Raw genomic sequence first — 20,299 nt, forward strand, 5'->3', positions numbered from 1 at the left:
TTTTTTTCTGGTCACAGAGCTATGAAGAGCAGAGGATATTAAATTAACACACACATCCAGGCAAAAGAAATTGAGACACCCAGTAATTAGATTATTTCACTGTTAGTTCCACTTTCCGACCACTAGCTGGCAAACAACAGAGTTGCTGCCTGGAAAATACCTGAAGTGGGTTCTGGGATATTCTACTCCTACAGTCTAGGCCTTGACTTTCCCTAACTTGGTCGGACAGGTTGCTGCTTGGAACAGCTCACAGGCTGAGAGAGAGAGGTTGCTTCTAAATAACAAGTATTAGTCAACTTACACAGTTCTGTGGCTGCTTCTTCAAGGGAGTTATTGAAGGATCAAACTGAAATGAGAAAAAATATTTAAGTGGTAACTATGTTATTTGGATGCAATTCTTAATGAGCCATTTTTCAAAAACAAAATAAAATATTTAGAATGGCTACAATACAGTAACAATATGATCATGAAGTAAAACATTTTGCATGAGACATAAGGCATTCTTTTTGTGTGTATTCAATGATACAAATTGAATATTGAACTTATCTGTATTCAATATTCATTTATATTGTATTTTTATTATTTTTATTTGTATTCAATGGTTTATTTCAGTAAATCCTTGTGACTGTAACGTGTGTTCAGTGTCAACTCCTCTTCAGTCATTCTTCAAGTTGTTTCATGTTTTTTCACCTCCAGCCTGCTCATGCCCCTACTGAACTGTCTTGGCCTCTTGACAGAGTTCTGGCAGTTCTCTCTCTATCTTAGTTTATGGCTTTCCTTCACCTTGTGATATTTTCTTAAGGCAGTGTGGCTCTTGCTTCAGGCTACTGAGCAGGTGAGCTTCATGTAGGCATGGGTTTTACTTCTTTGGCATTTTTGAAGGTAGGTAGAAGGTAGTAGGTGTTTTCGAAGTTTCACAGCCTTCTCCTTTTCTCGTGAAGAATTAGTTAGATAGCTTCTGGAGGAGTAATTTGGTGAATTGATGCTTGGTTGGTCTGCCTGGGGTTTATCATTTGTTGTGCTTTGTGGCGGCTCTTTACTGATACCTATGGGCCACTGGTTCTGCCTCGGTTGATGCATTGCTGGTTGAACCTGTTTCCTTGACCCCCTGTTCCAAGACACATTTCACAGGTCATCAGAAGTGTCCTTAAATTTAGCCAGCCTGCAGTCTACCCTTGGCTCCACTATGTTCACAAGTATGCCACCTTAGCAGCATCTTTCCTGGGCTGATATTTGGGCTTAGGAGTTTTGGTGGTCTAACAGGGAGCTGGTCACTTGGAATCTGATTAATGTTCCTGGTCCCAGTTGGTCATGTGTTGCTTCAAGATACATCTCCCAATGTGGGTTCTCTCCATCTTAGTACCAGCTGTCTCTCCTGTTCCCAGGCAAGTTCCATGTTTTCACTGTGGTTAGTTAACTTCAGGAAGCCACCAGGGATCTCCCGCAGAAACTCGGCATCGAGTGTTATGAAATGCCTCTTTCTGGTAGCAACCTCTGTTGCTACCCAATTCCTTCCCTTCCATCAAGGTTTGATGGTTAGTTATCCATAAGCTCCAGAACTGATAAGGGAGGCAGGCTGTTATTCTGGCTGGGAGCCAGATGGAGCTACCATTCAGCCCTCCAGAACATGCTGCCTCGTTCTGTGCCCTTAACCCTTCAACTGTTATCGTCACCCTCAAGTGATAGGAGATGATGCTCAATCACCTGTGGGAGACTAGATATGCCCAGTAAAATCCAAAAGTCCTAAAGATTCTACGTTGATATTGCTTAACAATAGATCTCTCTAGCAATCATTAGCCCATATTGAAAAATGTTTGTAAACCTTAGTTTCCTTCCTGGGCCATAATAAAAAGCCTGGGCATCATGTCTGGTGCATCACCACCCACTGACTGACACCTGTGCTTGGAACCACTGATGCCATGCAAAATGGCAAGGGCTTTTATGGAGTTGGAAGATGTTAGTGATGAGGAGGAATCTATTACAAATAATTATCTTGAAAATTATCCCCCAGAATATGTCATCAACATTTCGTTTCCTCAGTATGGCCAAACTAAAATGAGAAGGTATTTTTCTTGTATTTTGCCCCACATCAACAAACAATACTTTTACAATACAAAAAAATGTTATACAGGTAAAAAAAGGAAAGTGGATTTTTTTTTTTTTATGCACACCAGGTATCAACCTAACTTTAGGTGATTTGTTAGGAGTTTAGGCAAATATGGTGAAGAGGATTCAAGCTACCATCTTGTAAATGAACAGCTATAACATGTTAACAAAAAGGAGATGGCAAAGTCTGAGTATACTCTTACAGGAATACCATTTTAGTAAGCCATCATCATTAAGTTCTCCAATGGGAATGAAGAAAAAGTTTGCTATTGGTAGTGTTTTATTATACATTACCTTTTGTAAAACAAGAGGTTTCCTGAAGTAGTAGATTTCATCTTGTGTGACCAATGAAGAATGTTTAAATTTGCGCAGACCACTCTGTAGCGAGCTCACTCTCTGATTTATTTCATCTAAGAAGCTGTCACATACATAAACATCATTTTCGCTTATCTCTGTTGGACGCACTGTTGACACAAACACCAGTATCAGTTACAAGCTATTGTATTTTGGGTTAGTACATAAAAGAACTCAAATTAAGCTAATAAAATACATAAGTGAATAAATCTTAGCCCGAAGTTACCTTCAAACACATCATAAGCTGCAATTGGGATACACAGCCCAATTTGAAAAGAAAATTTACTTTTATGATCATGTATACCAGGATGCATGTTTAATTTTAATATTTCAAATAAATAATCAAGTATTCTCAAAACATTTAAAAAAAAAAATTTTTTTTTTTTGCCACGAATCCCTACTGGAGATAGCAATTAATACTACTAGTGTACAGTATATAACAGCAACAGCGTGATTTGGTTGGAGAGAAACGTGGACTGAGCATTCTTTTCATTGGCTTTGGTGCACATTTTGCCTTCCCCCGGTGGACTTATTCCAGCCAGTGTACACTGCAGAGGAGAGTTGTACATAAAACAGCTTGGGATTCCACACACACACACACATGGAAAAAAATCTTTAAGAAGGTAGTTTTTCCGAGACACACCGTTCTTTCTGCTCCCCTGTAGCCTACTTAACTCAAGTTATCTTGTCTCCTGGCCAGCTGTCTCAACTGCTCCCTTTTCCACTCTGTCCCTTATACAGAAGGTAGACCTATGCACATATTCTTGCCATTACAGGCTCTCAGCATGTGGTGTTTATAATGCTCCTCTCTACCATTACCAATTTGGGGTTGTAGAGTAATTGCTCAAGCCTTCGTGAGATTCCTCCTATTGCTTGTACATTTGAGGTGGCTATAACAACTAAAAACTTTAAACTATGGTAAATAAAGTAAATGGCCTATGTATTTAAATAAACAAAAAGCATGAAGGTAGACCAACATACACAAATAAAAGCACACATGAATGAACACAACAACTGGGAAGACGGGACACCACGAGCGTAGCTCTCATCCTGTAACTACACTTAGGTAATTACAACACATGCACCAAATGCATCATTACTTACAGGTGCAATATTCCTTGACATCAATAACAACACAGCGGCCACTTATATCCGATACAGGCAAAGTTTCCACCCCAGCAGTGAGATATACTTCCTGTTTGTAAAATAGATGTTCTCCATTTGGGTTGCTCTGAGATGCATTCTTGAACACGGTACCCAGGAAGTAGGCTGTCCCTCTGAAAGTAAACACAGTCAGAAAAAATTATATTATAGTAGTGTACAGTATATTACAAGAAAAGTTTAATACAGAATAGCCAAACACTATTTCTCTGCTATGCTTAGGACCAGAACATTCATTTTATTTGCAGTTTACATTATATGGCAAATTATTGCACCCAGAGAAGATAAGCTCACTGATATAACAAGATGATAAGTGACAGTGATGGAATCTGATCTCTTCTCTGGAATTTCTCTCTTTATGTGGGACGATTTATAACTCACCCTTATGGATAGAGATGAAATTTTCAGCTGCGCCTCTGGTACTTTTCCACTTGGGGATGAGGGATCCAGGAGTTTGAGGGGTGCTGGAAGTTGGACAAAGGATACTATTTGACCCAGGTTGGACATTGGTGCCAAAGCATGAGAGGTTATTCCTCCAGATGGGCCCCTTTATTATCCTTTATCTCTGTGTAATACTCCACTCCCCTTAAAATACATTTTCTGGGTCACTGTGGTGTCTGGATAAACATTTCCTCTCATATTTCAGCAGTTTTACCTTTGGACCTCTCTGGTCAGGCATGATTTGCTCAATTCTTACTGATGAACCAGGAAATGTCTCCAGATATGGACCCAAATGTATTCGAGTTTAGCTTTGCAGCCACTTCCAGGTTATCTTATACTGTATCTCTTAAATTCCTCCCGATTGTTGGTCCCTTCATTATTCACATTAGAGAAATGGACTCATTTCTGTATTTGAGCACTTTGAAGTGGAAAGAAGTCTAAACAAACTTTTTATATATTTAATAGAGCAATATTTGCCCTTGCCCTGTCCGGTGATGTGGGTTCATGGTAACTCCATATACCAGTGCCAAAATTGCCTTTGTCTTTAGCCAATGTGAAACAAAAGCCTTCCATCTGTTTGGCAGAGATCTGATGTTTATGTGCTACACTAGAAATGTTTTCAATATAATTACTTAGTAAGGTGGCTTCCCATACTTCAGATTTCCTCATTCTCCTTGCAGTTTTAGATCATCTTCTAGTATGAATGGTTACTCTCATTACTGTTCACATACCCCACCTTCCACTTCAGTGTTTTCTTCTGATAATTGCCTTACCTTACCTTACCTTACCATTTTCCCACACTTTTGTTCTCATCAGGAATGGTGGATCAAGCATGGTTGCAGCAGGAGCTTTCTCCTAACCACTTCCATTGGTATTATAGTCATTGTTTTTCTCTAGCACCTGGCCAGGGTCTATGCTAACGAGGATCTATGTAATTCTATGTAGGGTCTTTTTAACACCCTTATTACACGTAGTGAAGCACTAAGTAGAAGTATTCTTAATTGAAGATAAAAACTTCACCTATAAAGACACACATCAGATAAAATACTAGCTGGCAAAACATCAATAAAGTTCTCTCTCTACATCACTGCTCTTTTCGACCAATACTCACTTTGAAGAGATACTTTGAGGTTTTTATGAATACTTTGCATATTCAAATTTGATCTGTGCTCCTTTGTACTATTTCCCTTAAGTAAAATACTCTGTGCACATACACACACAACAACAATACTACAAAAAATACAATATCAATAAATAACTTACTCAGGTGTAACCCATAGTTGACATATTTGTCTAATTGACTTCTTGCCAGATTCTCGTCCTCTGACATACACATAATCTCCAAGCTTAATGGCTCCTGATGAAATATTATATTGCTCGTAATATGTGTGACCCGACATTCCATCTGGCTGAGATTTCACCACATTCTGCAAATTAACAAATTTTCAAATATGATGAATCTACCTTCTAATTTATCTACAACAAAATAGTGTGGGAATATATATTTCACTTAGCATAAGGCAACATTCATGTTTATAAACTAAGCACATGCAGCCTTTCATCTAAGAACATGATGTATCTATAACTATAAATTTTAGATCTAGATTTATTCCAAATTTATGTTTTTTATTAATATAATTTTCAAAATATTATTTACCACGATTTAATATTTTTACTGATCGTTAGTCCGCGTAATATGACATAACTTTCCTCATTTAATGTTGTTACATATTACTGCATGCCTAAGATTGATGCTGGTGTAAAATTACTTGACTATTTTCCACATCATATTTCAGTTTCACACACTTCTTTAATTTAGTCCATCTCTTCAATATAATTTTTCACATACGGTCTAATTTACAAAGAATAAATTTATATGATAATGAATGGTTAAGAAAAACCGGCATTGAATGCAATGAAATATCTCTTTCCGATGGGTCCGAAGTGCCGCCCTGTTGCTAGCTGCTCTGGTAACTTCTCACCAATCCAGCCACACCAGGTCCTTGCAAGTCAATAAAAGCCTACTTGGGAACCAGAGGTCAAAACATGCCACCCCCCCCCCTCTTCATCAGAGAGGTACCAGGAGGATTACATATCACCCTCTCCACCAGAGTAAGTACCAGAAAAGTAGGATGAAACAGAACAGGTAACAGCAAGGCAAGTCAACAACACGGAAGACATGCACCCCCCCCTCAAGCCGGCGACCCAGCCACTCCAGTTCGGAGGCTAAGTATCAACCACAGAAAAAGTGCCGACTGGAGGAAGGGAGGGAGGGTTGCCAGGGAGCCTCTGGGACTCGCCCAGAAAATGGCATTTCATTACATTCAACGCTGGTTTTCTGTGGTTTCCCCTTCAGCTCCGCGGAGCTAGATAATCAAAGCTAAGGAAAAGAGGGACTTACCCAGGAGGCGGCCGCCACACACTCCTCAATGCGAAGTCGAGACAACTCGCTGCAACCTGCGACCCAAAGCAACACAAGAAAGCCCAGGCCCAAGAACATTAACCAAATATCGGGAGGCCAGGACCCTGTTCGACCTCCAAAATCCCCATGCCCAAATATCAGCCCAAGACATGTTGCTAAACACGGCAGCCAATGCAGCAAACTTCCTTATGTCATGGGCATGAGGATACACTGCAGGCTGGTTAGACTTAGTAACCCTGCGGACAACCTGGGAGACCCAGAGTCCTGGAACAGGGAACGAGGGAAACCGGATCAACCCAAAGCGCATCCCTGGCCACAGAAGCCAAAGCACTCAGGTAATGGTGAAGAGCCACAACCGAACACAAGACAAGATGCACCCGCAGCCAGACCAACCAAGCATCAATAACCCAAGGACTCCTCTGGAAAGCATCCGTCTCATTCTTCACCAGAAAAGAAAGAAGGCTACAACCGAAGAAACCCACTAACAGGACCGAAGGAGCAAAAACCCCTGGGCCAGAGGAGAGCATGTAGCTCACCAACCCAACCCCCAGAGGCCAATGCCAACAAAAACAGAGCCTTGGAAAAACAATCTTGAACCAAAGGGAAGAAAAATATAGAAGAGCACCCTGTCCAAGGACCCGGATGGCTTAGGTGGCACATGACCAGGTCAAAGATGAAACAAAGCACAAGAAAGCTTACAGAACGGGGCAGAAGTAACATCCACCCTGAATGCAAGCTGGAGCGGCTCCGCCAATGCCACACAATACAAGGTGACAGCATTAGGCATCAAATGACAGTCCTGAAAAAGCCAACACAGAAAGGACAAAACAACCCCATCAGAAATAGAAGACAACCTACGAAGAGAGAGAGAGAGAAAATGGCATAAAGAACACCAGGAACCTTCACACTGCCACAGAGACGATGCTCTCAGGTGGGACACCATCAACGAAGCCACCTGATCACCATACAAATGGTGATAAACCCGCGTCAAAAAGACCAAACGTGAAGCACAGAGAAGACCAAATCAGCCTTGTATCAAACCAAACCGACCTGCTGGAAGAGGCAGAGTCGGGGAAAATGCCCCAAGTTAAGACATCGAGCAAGCTGCGCCAGAAACAAAGGCTGGGCCATCCACCAAGGGGCCACGAGGATTACTCTCCTGTGGTAAGACTCCAACTGAGCCAGAACCAGCAGCAACAGCTGGACCTGAGGAAAGAGATACAGGTAACCCCACCTCGACCAGTCCTACGGAAAGGCGTCCACCGCGAAAGTCTCATAGTCAAGAAAGGGCACCACATATAACGGGAGACACCAAGACCACGCCGACATGAAAAGGTCCTCTTCCAGGAGTCCATACATCTGGCAGAGCCAACTGAAGGAGTCAGCATCATCTGTCTATTCTGTGGACAGTGGAATGAACTGAGACAAGGCCGTCTGCCAGGACGTTGGACACTCCGGATATGAACTGCATGGAGAGCCAAACCCTGAGAAGCCAGCAGGCGAGCCACTCGAAACAACCAGCACCAAAGAGGCAAGGACCGAAGAGAAACCCTGAGGTTCAGGCAATGAACCACTGGAGAACAGTCCAAATGGAGCCAAATGGTCGAACCCCGAGCGACCTGAACTCTCCAAAGCGACAGCCAAACAGCCGCGAACTCTCGCACCGTGCTGTGAGCCCGACGGAAGGATGGACCCCCACCGCCCCTGGCCAGCCTGGTGAGCACTGGTCACAAAGCCCCAGCCAAAAGACGATGGGTCCATGAACACATCGAACGAAGGGCTGGGGAGGCGCCAAGGCACTGGACCCTGAAAAACCCGAAGAGGAAGTCCCCACTCTCACCCCCAAAACAGCTGAGGGTGGGACTGCAGCCGCAGTAACACCTCCACAGGGAGAGACATGGAAGCGGTCCGAGTGTCACAAACAAGACCCAACCAAGTTCAAACCTGGAACAGAACCCTCTTGTTCTGAAGAAAAACCCTTCAAAAGTACAATGTCTCCAGAGGAAATGGGAACCAGCCACCGCGTAGATAGGCAGGTTTCACAACACCTTGATGCTTCAACCAGCACGATACCAGTTTCTACCAAAGGCCAAACAAGGGCCACAAAACCCCAGCTGGCCCCAAGGGTGGGGTAAGTGCCGAGCAGCAAAAATCTCTATGGAATTGGTTCCCGAATGCACCTGGGGAAGAGAACCCGAACATGCAAGGGTAGTACTCACAGGGCACTTAGGGAAGGATGCCCCCTAAACGCATGCAGCCCCAGTACTCTTGAGGACACCTGGCACCACACACGACGACACCGCAGAGGACACCACAAAGGCAAACACTGCAGTGTGATGTTTGCCTGATTGCTTGTTTCCTTGGGATTGGAGGGAGCTCTGCATCTCTGTTCAGTTTTCGGTTGCAATTTTTAACATGTGGGGTCTGTTTTGTTATGCTTACCTTTTTGAGTGCCTAACCCCCGTTTGATGGCAGATTAGGAAAACCTCCAACAACAGGAGGGTTTTCTAGGATCATTGCTCTCTGCACCTCTTTGTGGTGGGGCCAGGTTCTGGTTAGTGGTCCCCGGTAGGCTGAACTCCATAGATTAATGCCCCGGTCTAATGATTCGCATATTAACCCGATAGTTCCAGGGAGCCAAAGGGGCCTCCCAGAGAAAACAAAATAAATAAAGTGAGAAACAACAAAAATAAATCCACAAAGTTATTCCCACACAGCACCTTACCTCATTTACATAAAAAAAAAAACACAACTTCTCTGGGTCACTACAGCTAAACCACAAGAGGAAGACACTTTTTATTTAGATTTTTGAACTTCCTGGAGGCTAATTAACAATGTCAAAGAAAAAATTCAGAATTTTTTTTTCTTGCGCATCATGGGGATGTTAGATGTGCAGCCCAGGGATTAATTATATATTCAATACTGGCTTTCTAGGTGGGCTTTTGAGGTAGTTAATTGTTACCACACCTAGTTGGTACGGTACATTACCAAATGGTCCCAAAATCTGGGACCTAAAGGGTATAGGGGACTATAGGGGAGCAGTAATGATTGTGGTTGCATCAGGCAACTGTGTGTGTCGTTGAATAATCCGTGAGCTCCGAGGACTGCCACCTGGTGGTGGGCAGTTGGAACTAGAGGGTGAATTACTTAACTACTGGGTGGATCGCATTCCAAGTTGTTGACTTACATTGTTCTTGCCTGTTTTGTTTCATACTACTTATCTGGTGGCTGTTATTTTGGTGAAGGTGATCACTGGTTGCTGTAAGGCTTTCATTGACTTGTCAGGGGCTGGTGTGACTAGAAGGGTCAGGAACTACCCAGAGTAGCTAGGAACAGGGAGCTACCTTGGAGTCCTTGTAAAAATGTTTAACAATGAAGGTATACAAATAACTTATGTAAAAGTTTGTTCATCTATTGCAATTTAAATTAAGATTACAAGGCATGATAGTATTCTCTGGAATTAAATCTCAGGTAATGACAGGGCTGTGCAGGGATAGCAATACTTGGAAGAAACTATAACTGGTACATCACTCTTTACTGTGAAATGATGAGACAGTATTTTATGTACACAATGAAAATACAAAGTCCAAGGTATCACCATGGTTATAGAACTTTAATCTTGGCAATCTATTAATTATGGAGCTTTTATAAGGGGAAAAGTGATGATTTAGTAAGTTTAATGATAGACATTTTTATCTACATGTGGTTGTTTATAATTGATTGATTGCCAAGAATAAAGTTCTTTAACCATGGTTAAAGGACTACAAAAGGGTTACAAAATATTTAACATGCATAGCAGTGTATTACCGGAAGTTGGCGACGAATGACCTTTGTTTCTTCGTCTAGCTCGGCAAGTTCTTCTTTGTGGCGTTCTATTCTCTCTTTGAAAACAGAGTCAACCCTCTTCATCTCTAGGGGCTCTGGCCTCTCCACTATCCTAACACGTTCCCCCACATTGAATGGGAAGGACTGGTAAACAAAACAATATATAAATAATATATATGAGGATATGAAAAAAAAAATTCCATTAAAAAATCCTATTTAGCCCTTTCTTGATAACAATCATACGAATTTACTATTGCATAACCAAGTACCTCGAAGGACTGAATTTGTCAAAGTACAATACAAAATTAAAACTACCGGCTTGATATAACTATAATTGCAGAAAATATTAAATATTGCATAAAAGAAAATAAAGAAAAACAATTTCTAATTAAATTATTTAACATTAATACTGATTTTTTTTAAGCAGATGATGAATCACAATAACGTGAGTGAAGAATGTTGCCCAAACCACACACTGGAAGATGAAAAGACGGCGACGTTTATGTCCGTTCAGCACCATTATCAAGACAATCGACTTGATAATGGTCCAGGACAGACCGAAACGTCGTCGTCTTTTCATCTTCTAGTGTGTGGTTTGGTCAACACTTTTTATTTTGTAGACAAGAATTCCCACCTTGCTTTCATTAGCAAATTCCTGGAATAGTGATCAGTATTTAAAGGCTAATAATAAGTCAAAATTTCACTAATCCTACCTATTTCATAATAACCACTTATTACCCTATCTCCCCCCTTTCATTTGGTGGGGAGGCCCCAGCACAAGAATTATTAAATCAGTATACATACAGAGGATTAAAGACACCCCCATTTTATATTCATAAAAACACCTCCATCCATTCTGGAGCCAAAGTGCACTACTAGATGCACTCTCATCACTCACTGGTCCAGCCTGCCTTACATCACTACTCTTCTGCTAAGACTATTTTTTTTTTTTTGAGCCAAGTGGGGTTAGTGTTTATTGGGATTTTGTTGTCTCCCAGAGATGTTGCCATGATTAGCATTTCTGTTTTCATTACACTCCATTATTGCTTTTGATCCCCATCTTCCTTGTACTTTGCCGATTAGTTTGCCCCAACTTTGTTTCAGGATTACCTTCCCTGGCATTGGCCTGCACTTCCTATTTCTACACCAGTGAAGAAATTCTGAAGTGCATTTCTATTTCTACACCAGAATGTAAAAATTCTGAAGTGTAGAAATTGTGGATGGACCACAATTGCATCAATACTTTTATTTTCAGATTTGTACATTGGGTGTCTTAATTTTCAGACAGGTTATTGTGACTTATTGTCTGTGCCAGAGAAACCTAACCACACGTGTTTTGAAATAAGGAATCAATAAGAGTATAGACTTAATGAAAATGTTGGATTCTTTTTTTTTTTTTTTTTACTGTGGCACTACCGTGAAGAGAGCTGCTGTTGATTCAACATAGTGCTACAATGAGCTGCTGAGGGAGTACCAGCTTTAAGCTTGCAAATAAACCCTTGATACTTTATTCAAGAAGTATGATGGTCCATAATATAGCACCTCTTCGAAAAATGAGCAACAATCTGGCCCATCTTTACCTCAGTAGCTACAAACTTCTTTCTCAGTGCTGCAAAGTTCACCTTGTACAGAGTACACAATGTAAACCAGTAAGTATATCAGCTGTGTATTTATTATTTCTTTCATAGTTCATTTCAAATACAAAATGTACTTATTAAACTATGTCTATTATCTATACTATTGCTAAATTAACCAAAAAAATCTAATGTTTTGTTCTGGGTTATTAATTTAAATGTCAGCAACCTATCTCGTGGGACTATACAATACAGTAATGACCTCCAACAGTACAGATTCAGTTAGCACTCCAGTTTCCAGAAATGCATCCACAGAGTTAAAACTAGGTTTTTGTGTACAAAATGGGATCTGCACCATATTGAAATACATTACAAATTCATCTAACCTTGATTTTTTTGAAGAATCTATTGCGGCTGTTGTAGCGAGATTCACACACAAATACATCCTTTTGGTCTACACCTTCTGGCTTCATCTTTATGTAGTCAAGCAGAGGCAGCACGTAACACTTTCCAATTACCTGATATAAGGGCGACAAAAATATTGCTCATAACAATTAATGCAGCGACTATAAATATCAATGGCTATTGTTTTGTTCCAGTAATGTACCTGAATTTTTGGTTTTAGGATATTTCTCTACAATAATCAATAATCCATATGAGTACCAGTAATATAATCAATAATAATAATAAATAGAAATAATCTTATATATACTGTCTACACTCGGTAATCTGGATCATATGAAACCCGCCCCCCATGAGTAAGCCGAGCACCAGAATTAGCAAACTTTTTACAGGAAGAGTCCAAAAATGAACGTATTCTTAATTGTCAGTACCACAACCAACATACAGTACTTTGCATTTCCACACGCAATAAACACAAAATTACATGATTAGGGGAGAATCTTCATGTACAACACATACAGATCACAAATAATTTATTGAAAATCAACAGAAATTTCAACTTACCCTGTTGGAGTTCGTCAGCTTGCTTGATGAAAAGCTTTAATATTGTTCAATTACCAAACCTAACACAACCCAACACTAATTACTATACATAAGCTCGGCAAGGCCAGTTTTGATGGCCAGCTGCTGAGGCTTCACTGGTTGAAGGGCCTTGGCTCTCATGGTGAGGCTTCACTGGTTGAAGGGCCTTGGCTCTCATGGTGAGGCTTCACTGGTTGAAGGGCCTTGGCTCTCATGGTGAGGCTTCACTGGTTGAAGGGCCTTGGCTCTCATGGTGAGGCTTCACTGGTTGAAGGGCCTTGGCTCTCATGGTGAGGTTTCACTGGTTGAAGGGCCTTGGCTTGCATGGCGAGGCTTCACTGGTTGAAGGGCCTTGGCTCTCATGGTGAGGCTTCACTGGTTGAAGGGCCTTGGCTTGCTGGCGAGGCTTCACTTGTTGAAGATCCTTGCCTTGCTGGAGGCTTCACTGGTTGAAGAGAGATCCAAAATCTGCAGGTGGTACAGAAACAAATCCGCATAGGCCACTGAAGGAGAAATGCCATAAACAGAAACCTCGGGAAATACAACAATTGCAAGACACCAAATGGGACCCGGAACCAACCCCAAGCAGAGCGGCCAAATGATCATAATCATGTGTAGGAGATATGAAAAGTTATTCCCCCTCCCCCTCCCCCCCCCTCTGAAGCAAAAGACCCTCTGGAGAGGGGAATCAAAGTACAAGAGAGGTTGAAGGGTAACCATGAACATTTCTTGGGCTCCCCCTCAGCCCCAGAAGCTTGTCATGAAAGTTCTGGGGTAAAACTGCAGTCTTCGTCCAACACCTGGACAGAAATGTGTGACCTAGTAGTTGGAACACTATCAGTGATAATAATTTCAGGGAGACACAAAGGGGCTTCCCTTGGAAAACCATGCAGTTAATATTTCATGCAAAACATGCAGAGCTAAGCTAAACTGCGATAACATGTTATAAGATCACCACACCCACCAGAACGACTTAATGGTTCAAAATTGAGCATGAAAATGTATATAGTTATACATATAGAGTGTACAAAGTGTAATAACAGCAAAACCAATGTTTAATTGTTCTAAGCAAATATTACAGTGCACATCTTAGTGACACAAATGTATCAGTGCATACTTATGATCAGGCAGCTTGACAGAGGTAGAAAGAATAACTATCTTTTGGTAACCAAGATAATGAACACCCTTCAAACTCGCACATAGCAGGGTGCAGGTTCAATGGGACGAACCAACCACACCAAAGACCCACGAGGGGATTATCAGTGCCTACAGACAGCTAACCAAGCAGGACACCCAGTTACTGAGGCCACTCACCAGATGACACACCAAGTGCAGCCAAAACAACCAGACTATGACTCACATCCAAGGTGTGACATATAAACAAACATGTTAGCCCCAGTGTGCCCCAGAACTTCATAAGTTTTCTACTTTTTGGGGTAGAAAGAAGTACACTTGCCTGTACTCTGCCAAGGATTCCTTTCAACTCCTCCCAGTCACCATTTTTTCTCTCCTACCACGTGGCCCTCTTCATTTCTTGTTTCGAACAGTTATCTGCTTTGTTCTAACATCATCTATCACTATTGTCAATAGTGTCTGCTTTGTTCTAACATCATCTATCACTATTGTCAATAGTGTCTGCTTTGTTCTAACATCATCTATCACTATTGTCAATAGTGTCTGCTTTGTTCTAACATCATCTATCACTATTGTCAATAGTGTCTGCTTTGTTCTAACATCATCTATCACTATTGTCAATAGTATCTGCTTTGTTCTAACATCATCTATCACTATTGTCAATAGTATCTGCCTTGTCTCTGATCCTTTGGCTACTTCTGCAAGTCTTATCTGGCCATCGATTCAAATACTGTCACTGATCAAAAGATGCAAGTTAAAGGACGTTTTACAATGTAACGAATAGCAATACAGTACTACTAAGCTATACATACCTCAGTCAGTGGGTATGCATGATGCTGGTCTGTTTTAAACACTTCTTGCTCAAAAAATTTGCGGTTTGGCTGATGAAATGTTTCTGCTGGCCGGTAGTAATTACAGCCATAAACCATCTGTCGGCCCTCACTGTTTGTCCACAGCCGCTCTATGTGCAGAATGGGATAGTCACAGTTCTGAAAAAAAAAAATCAATGGCTGAATCTGGATATGACAATAAAAGCCACAATATGAGGATATTTCAAATGAATTAAACCATTAGCTAAATATATAATTTTACTGAAGGTTTTGTTAACTCTCTTGGTTACAACACCATTTTTTCAGCCCAATCCCCATCAGGGATCAAAATGGAACCTGGACCCTAAATACTGACATCCAAATTCAAACGAAATCCAAATTTATGGAAAATTTCCCCCTTTTTGGCTGCATCACCAAATTTTCTACATTTTATCACAAAAAAACATAAAATGAAAATAAACCATAGAATTTTATTTTAAATATGCTCAATGGCTTTCCCAAAATACCTGCTATGTCTTCTAATGTTGCCATGAGAAACATGATCATTCATAATAAGGGTGTTATAGCCTAATATATTCCACTTTTTATAGGCCAAGTTCAGTGAATATGTTTTGAATTTAAATCTATCATATGATGAACTACCATCACAAGAACCTAGGCATAGAGAAATTTCACCACATAACAGTTTATTTCCCCATGCCCTAGCCTCGAAACTTAATCTTCAGGGGTAACAGGGCCCGTATCGGGATGAATGAAAACCACACCAACTCAAAGTGAATCATGACTCCTAAATACTTTTGCTTTCAGACTTGTCAATTACAACATTGTCTAGGTGACATCTGGTAAATATTTTTGTTACCTTAGCTCAGGACTACATGTTTCAATATTAAATTGCCCCCTGCCCATCTCTTGTCAATTTTAAAAACTTATATAACCAATATATACATATATTCTTCTAGCAATAGTGTCTCCTACTGAACTGATTTCTTATAAGGAAATTATATTAATTTAATTAGGGAAATTCCCTAAATTATAGGGAAATAGTCTCTATAATTTAGATGTTTTATTGAGTGGATTCTGGCAGTAAAAGAGATTTTCACAATCTCCAGATCAGTAATTCCTCCAGCTATCAATGGGACTGTTATTGTGCAACAATATTCCAACCTAGAGAGGACTAGTGTCTTAAAAGCCATCACATTATTTTCAGTGATCCATTGATAAAAGCTGATTTACATCAGTTTTCTAGCATCATCTGCAAAGGGTGATAAAGTACAATAGTACAGTATGTGTCTTTGCTTATGTCTAACACGATGAGAATAAACACTATAGTCAGTACAATTTAGTCCCACAACTCGGCAGCAACTAAATTATATTGAAATACACCTTATTTATGACACTTACAAAATCCTCAGTTTCCATTCACATCCTGGCTCATCTCTCAAGTGTATACAGTATATATATGGTATATACAGTATACTTCAGGCCTCTATCGAGGTTTCGATTCGTTGTACTACTAATTTTCCCCAAGATGTACAGTAATTCCACAACAGATGCCTACTGCACTTAATTTGCTAACAGGTGAACCGAAATCATTAGGGGGAAAGTAAATGAGCCCAGCCATTTCTGTCCCAATTAGAAATCAAACCCAAGATCTTCAATTGAGAGTCAAGAGTGAAGTCAATTGTAGTATTAAGACCCTTTTATACTCTCTACATTAAACAAGTATCAGATGCATAATCTTGGCTAATGTACTCAACCATATGTCAATGAATAAAGATTTTTGTATACCTTATCTGGAGGAGAGAGGTATACGAAGTCTCCAACAAAGTACTGGACCTCATTATAACTTAAACTGCTGTTGTTAGTTCCATCGGTGGGCTGCGGAGGAGGCTGAAACAAACAATGAGCTGTATATATTTTTCATGTGACTTCCACACATGCACCCCGTACCCAATACACACACACACACACACACACACACACACACACACACACACACACACACACACACACACACACACACACACACACGCGACAGTTGGAACAAGTTAGGGGAGAAGGTGGTGGAGGCCAAGAAAGTCAGTAGTTTCAAAGCGTTATATGACAAAGAGTGCTGGGAAGACGGGACACCACGAGCTTAGCTCTCATCCTGTAACTACACTTAGGTAATTACACACACAATTATCACAAACATAATAGAGACAACAGCTTCTGTCGCTAGCAGGAATGGATCCGGACTACAAATTATGGGAGACTTCAACAACGGGAAGATAGATTGGGAGAAAAGAGAACAGTAATGTTCATCGTCTACATAAACGATCTACCAGAAGGAATACAGAATTATTTGAACATATTTGCGGATGATGCTAAGATACTGGGGAAGATAGGGGAGACAGACGATTGCAATGACCTTCAAAGTGATCTAAATAAAATAAGTGCTTGGAGCGTAAAGTGGCAAATGGAATTCAATGTGAATAAATGCCATGTTATAGAATGTGGATTCAGATAAAATAGACCACACACAACTTACAAATTATATGGAATGGAATTACAGAACACTAATAAAGAACAAGACCTGGGGATGGTTTTGGATAGTAAGCTGTCACCTGAGGAACACAAAGAACATTGTGAGAGGAGCGTATGCGCCACTTTCCAACTTCAGACTTGCTTTTAATTATATCGATAGTGAAATACTAAAGAAACTGTTCATGACTATCGTGAGACCAAAACTGGAATATGCAGCAGTTGTATGGTGCCTAAATCTCAAGAAGCACATAAAGAAACTGGAATAGATTCAGTGGCATGCTACAAAATGGTTTCAACAAGAGTTACGAGGAGAGACTACAGACATTAAACATGTCAAAACTAAAAGACAGAAGAAAGAGGTGATATGATCACCACATACAAAATTCTAACAGGACTCGACCAAATTGACAAGGAGGAATTCCTTAAACCAGCAACATCATGATCAAGAGAGGACACAGATTCAACCTCAGGAAAATAAGGTGCTGAAAAAACATTAGAAAGTTTTCTTTTGCAAACAAGGTGCTGAAAACACATTAGAAAGTTTTCTTTTGCAAACAGAGTGATATACAGTTGGAACAAGCTAAGTGAGAAAGTTGTGGAGGCCAAAACCATCAGTAGTTTCAAAATGTTATACTACAAAGAGTACTGGGAAGACGTGACACCACGAGTGTAGCTCTCATCCTGTAACTACACTTAGGTAATTACCAGTTGATTGACACAAAGGCAGGACCAAAGAGCTGAAGCTCAACCCCCACAAGCACAACAAGGCGAGTACAACTAGGTGGGGCAGCACAAGTTCAACAAATGCACACATACATACATTTCAACCTTGAATTTTACATTTTTAATTCAATTTACAAACATTTTAAACACAAAACTTAAGAAATCATCTTTTACAACTGTCTTCCACATATTCTGTATGAGCTAATTATGCTTCTTCTATAATAATATAAAGGTAAGCACCAACACACGAGTAGACTATTTACATATTGTTTCAACTGTGTGGGCTTCATCAAAGCTGTCACAATAATTTATTATATAATTTCTCATAACTTTGCAGAATTACACATTGACTTGTCGAGTTTTTCTCACTATTTGGGTTTTAAAAATTCATGGAAGCTAACCAATTAATTTTTGATAATATAAATTAATACTTTGATTTCATTATTACATCATCATATGAACTTAAAGCCAAAAACTTGCATATCCAACCTTAGAATCTTCATCTTCCCCTTCCTGTTCCAGTCCTCGCTGATTTCGCATCTGTTCCAGCTGGTTATTCAACTCCACCTCCGTATATGTCAAAGCTTGAGACTGAAGAGTTGCCCCGTGGTTACACACTTCATCTCTAATAAGATAAAAAAAACATTTATCATCACAGAATCTCTTTATTTTCATGGGGTGAAAATAGAACCGTGTAGGAAAAGAAGTTTACGTGTAGTATGTGTGGTAGTGTACACTGAGTAAGGAAAGGGGATAATCGTGAAGCCAGTAAACCCCACCAGAAACAAACATGGCATTATATTCAATGCTGGGTCTCTACAGGAGTCACTGGAGGCCCCCTGAAGTTGCCAAAGAGAGAAGATAGAAAACAAAGAACATAAAAGGAAGGAGACAGACAGACCTCAAAAACCTAACCCCATATAAGAACCGAAGACATGTTAGCAAACACAATGGCCAAAACCATGAAGATGGTTTTGGCCAACCATCACAGGCCCTAAGGCAGACTGAAGGCAGGCTACATGTAACAACACTGCTGACAACCTGGGATAAAACGTGTCTAGGAATAAAGAACCAAGGAAACAGGAACAAACAGGGGCGGCCACTGAAGCAAGAGTGGTTTGTGATCCACACAACAAAACTAGACGGCGAGTGGAAGCAAGAGGAGCAAAAAGGGCACCAGCAAGACCACCAACTGCTCCAACCTCAAAACCAGGAAATTGAACAGGCCAACTCTGGGGGCAACAATGTGAGCATAAATCTGCTTTGGCCGTTTCGATGGTTTGTTTTCTACGAACCTTGCAGTTGTCTGAACCGTTTCTCTTACTTTCTGGGCATTTTCTCAGTGAGAGATCGTAACAATCCCCTGCTTCTTGAGTCTCTGTGAGGGGGAGGAGATGGGGGCCAGGTTCTGGCTCTGGTCCCTGGTAGGCCAACACTGGACTTTTGTAGTGTGTGACTCAGTAGGGAGATGGAAGTTATATCAGTGAGATATCTTCAGGAAGCCACTAGAGGCTCCTCCAGAAAATGTATCTTTCTAGTGGATCCCTTGGTTGCTCCCATTCCTTGTCCTGATCCTCCTTCCGACGGTGTTCAAAATCCATGCATGAACTGTTCGAGAGCCATCAATGGTGTACAAGGAATGTGTAAGTACTTCATTCATAGCGATGTACTACCAGGAATCTTAGCCAATTATCCAAAGTTTGCTTACTAAGGTACAGCATGCAAATGACTGAAAAGCTGCCACTCATACCTGGTACCTGGTTGATGGGGTTCTGGGAGTTCTTCTACTCCCCAAGCCCGGCCCGAGGCCAGGCTCGACTTGTGAGAGTTTGGTCCACCAGGCTGTTGCTTGGAGCGGCCCGCAGGGCCACGTACCCACCACAGCCCGGCTGATCCGGAACTTCTCTTAGAAAACCGTCCAGTTTTCTCTTGAAGATGTCCACGGTTGTTCCGGCAATATTTCTTATGCTCGCTGGGAGGACGTTGAACAACCGCGGACCTCTGATGTTTATACAGTGCTCTCTGATTGTGCCTATGGCACCTCTGCTCTTCACTGGTTCAATCTTGCATTTTCTTCCATATCGTTCACTCCAGTACGTTGTTATTTTACTGTGTAGATTTGGGATGTCAGTTGGATGGGCGTGGAGCAGCACTAATAACGGTGTGATTCACCACAGATGTAAAGTGCCTTATATAGAGACCGTTGCGAGTCTTTTGTT

At 40.9% G+C, this 20,299-nt stretch overlaps 1 protein-coding gene across 22 annotated transcripts in view; it reads right to left on the minus strand.

Annotated features, from left to right (window-relative positions):
* LOC123759141 (protein polybromo-1) overlaps nucleotides 1-20,299 on the minus strand; it is a 98,400-nt gene that overhangs the window by 30,239 nt on the left and 47,862 nt on the right. For all 22 annotated transcript variants that reach the window (XR_011229365.1, XR_011229363.1, XR_011229361.1 and 19 more), the window contains 9 exons: nucleotides 18,570-18,705; nucleotides 16,620-16,721; nucleotides 14,814-14,990; nucleotides 12,270-12,401; nucleotides 10,292-10,453; nucleotides 5,326-5,489; nucleotides 3,565-3,737; nucleotides 2,401-2,570; nucleotides 302-346 (listed from right to left, as the gene is read on the minus strand). Coding sequence is in view for 10 of the 22 variants with exons in the window: in XM_069329026.1 (XP_069185127.1) it covers nucleotides 302-346; nucleotides 2,401-2,570; nucleotides 3,565-3,737; nucleotides 5,326-5,489; nucleotides 10,292-10,453; nucleotides 12,270-12,401; nucleotides 14,814-14,990; nucleotides 16,620-16,721; nucleotides 18,570-18,705 (1,261 nt within the window). In the remaining 12 variants the exon portion in view is untranslated. The remainder of the gene's footprint in view (nucleotides 1-301; nucleotides 347-2,400; nucleotides 2,571-3,564; nucleotides 3,738-5,325; nucleotides 5,490-10,291; nucleotides 10,454-12,269; nucleotides 12,402-14,813; nucleotides 14,991-16,619; nucleotides 16,722-18,569; nucleotides 18,706-20,299) is intronic.

Source organism: Procambarus clarkii, chromosome 22 (assembly GCF_040958095.1).
Source record: "Procambarus clarkii isolate CNS0578487 chromosome 22, FALCON_Pclarkii_2.0, whole genome shotgun sequence".
In the NCBI taxonomy this organism is placed as follows: domain Eukaryota; kingdom Metazoa; phylum Arthropoda; class Malacostraca; order Decapoda; family Cambaridae; genus Procambarus; species Procambarus clarkii.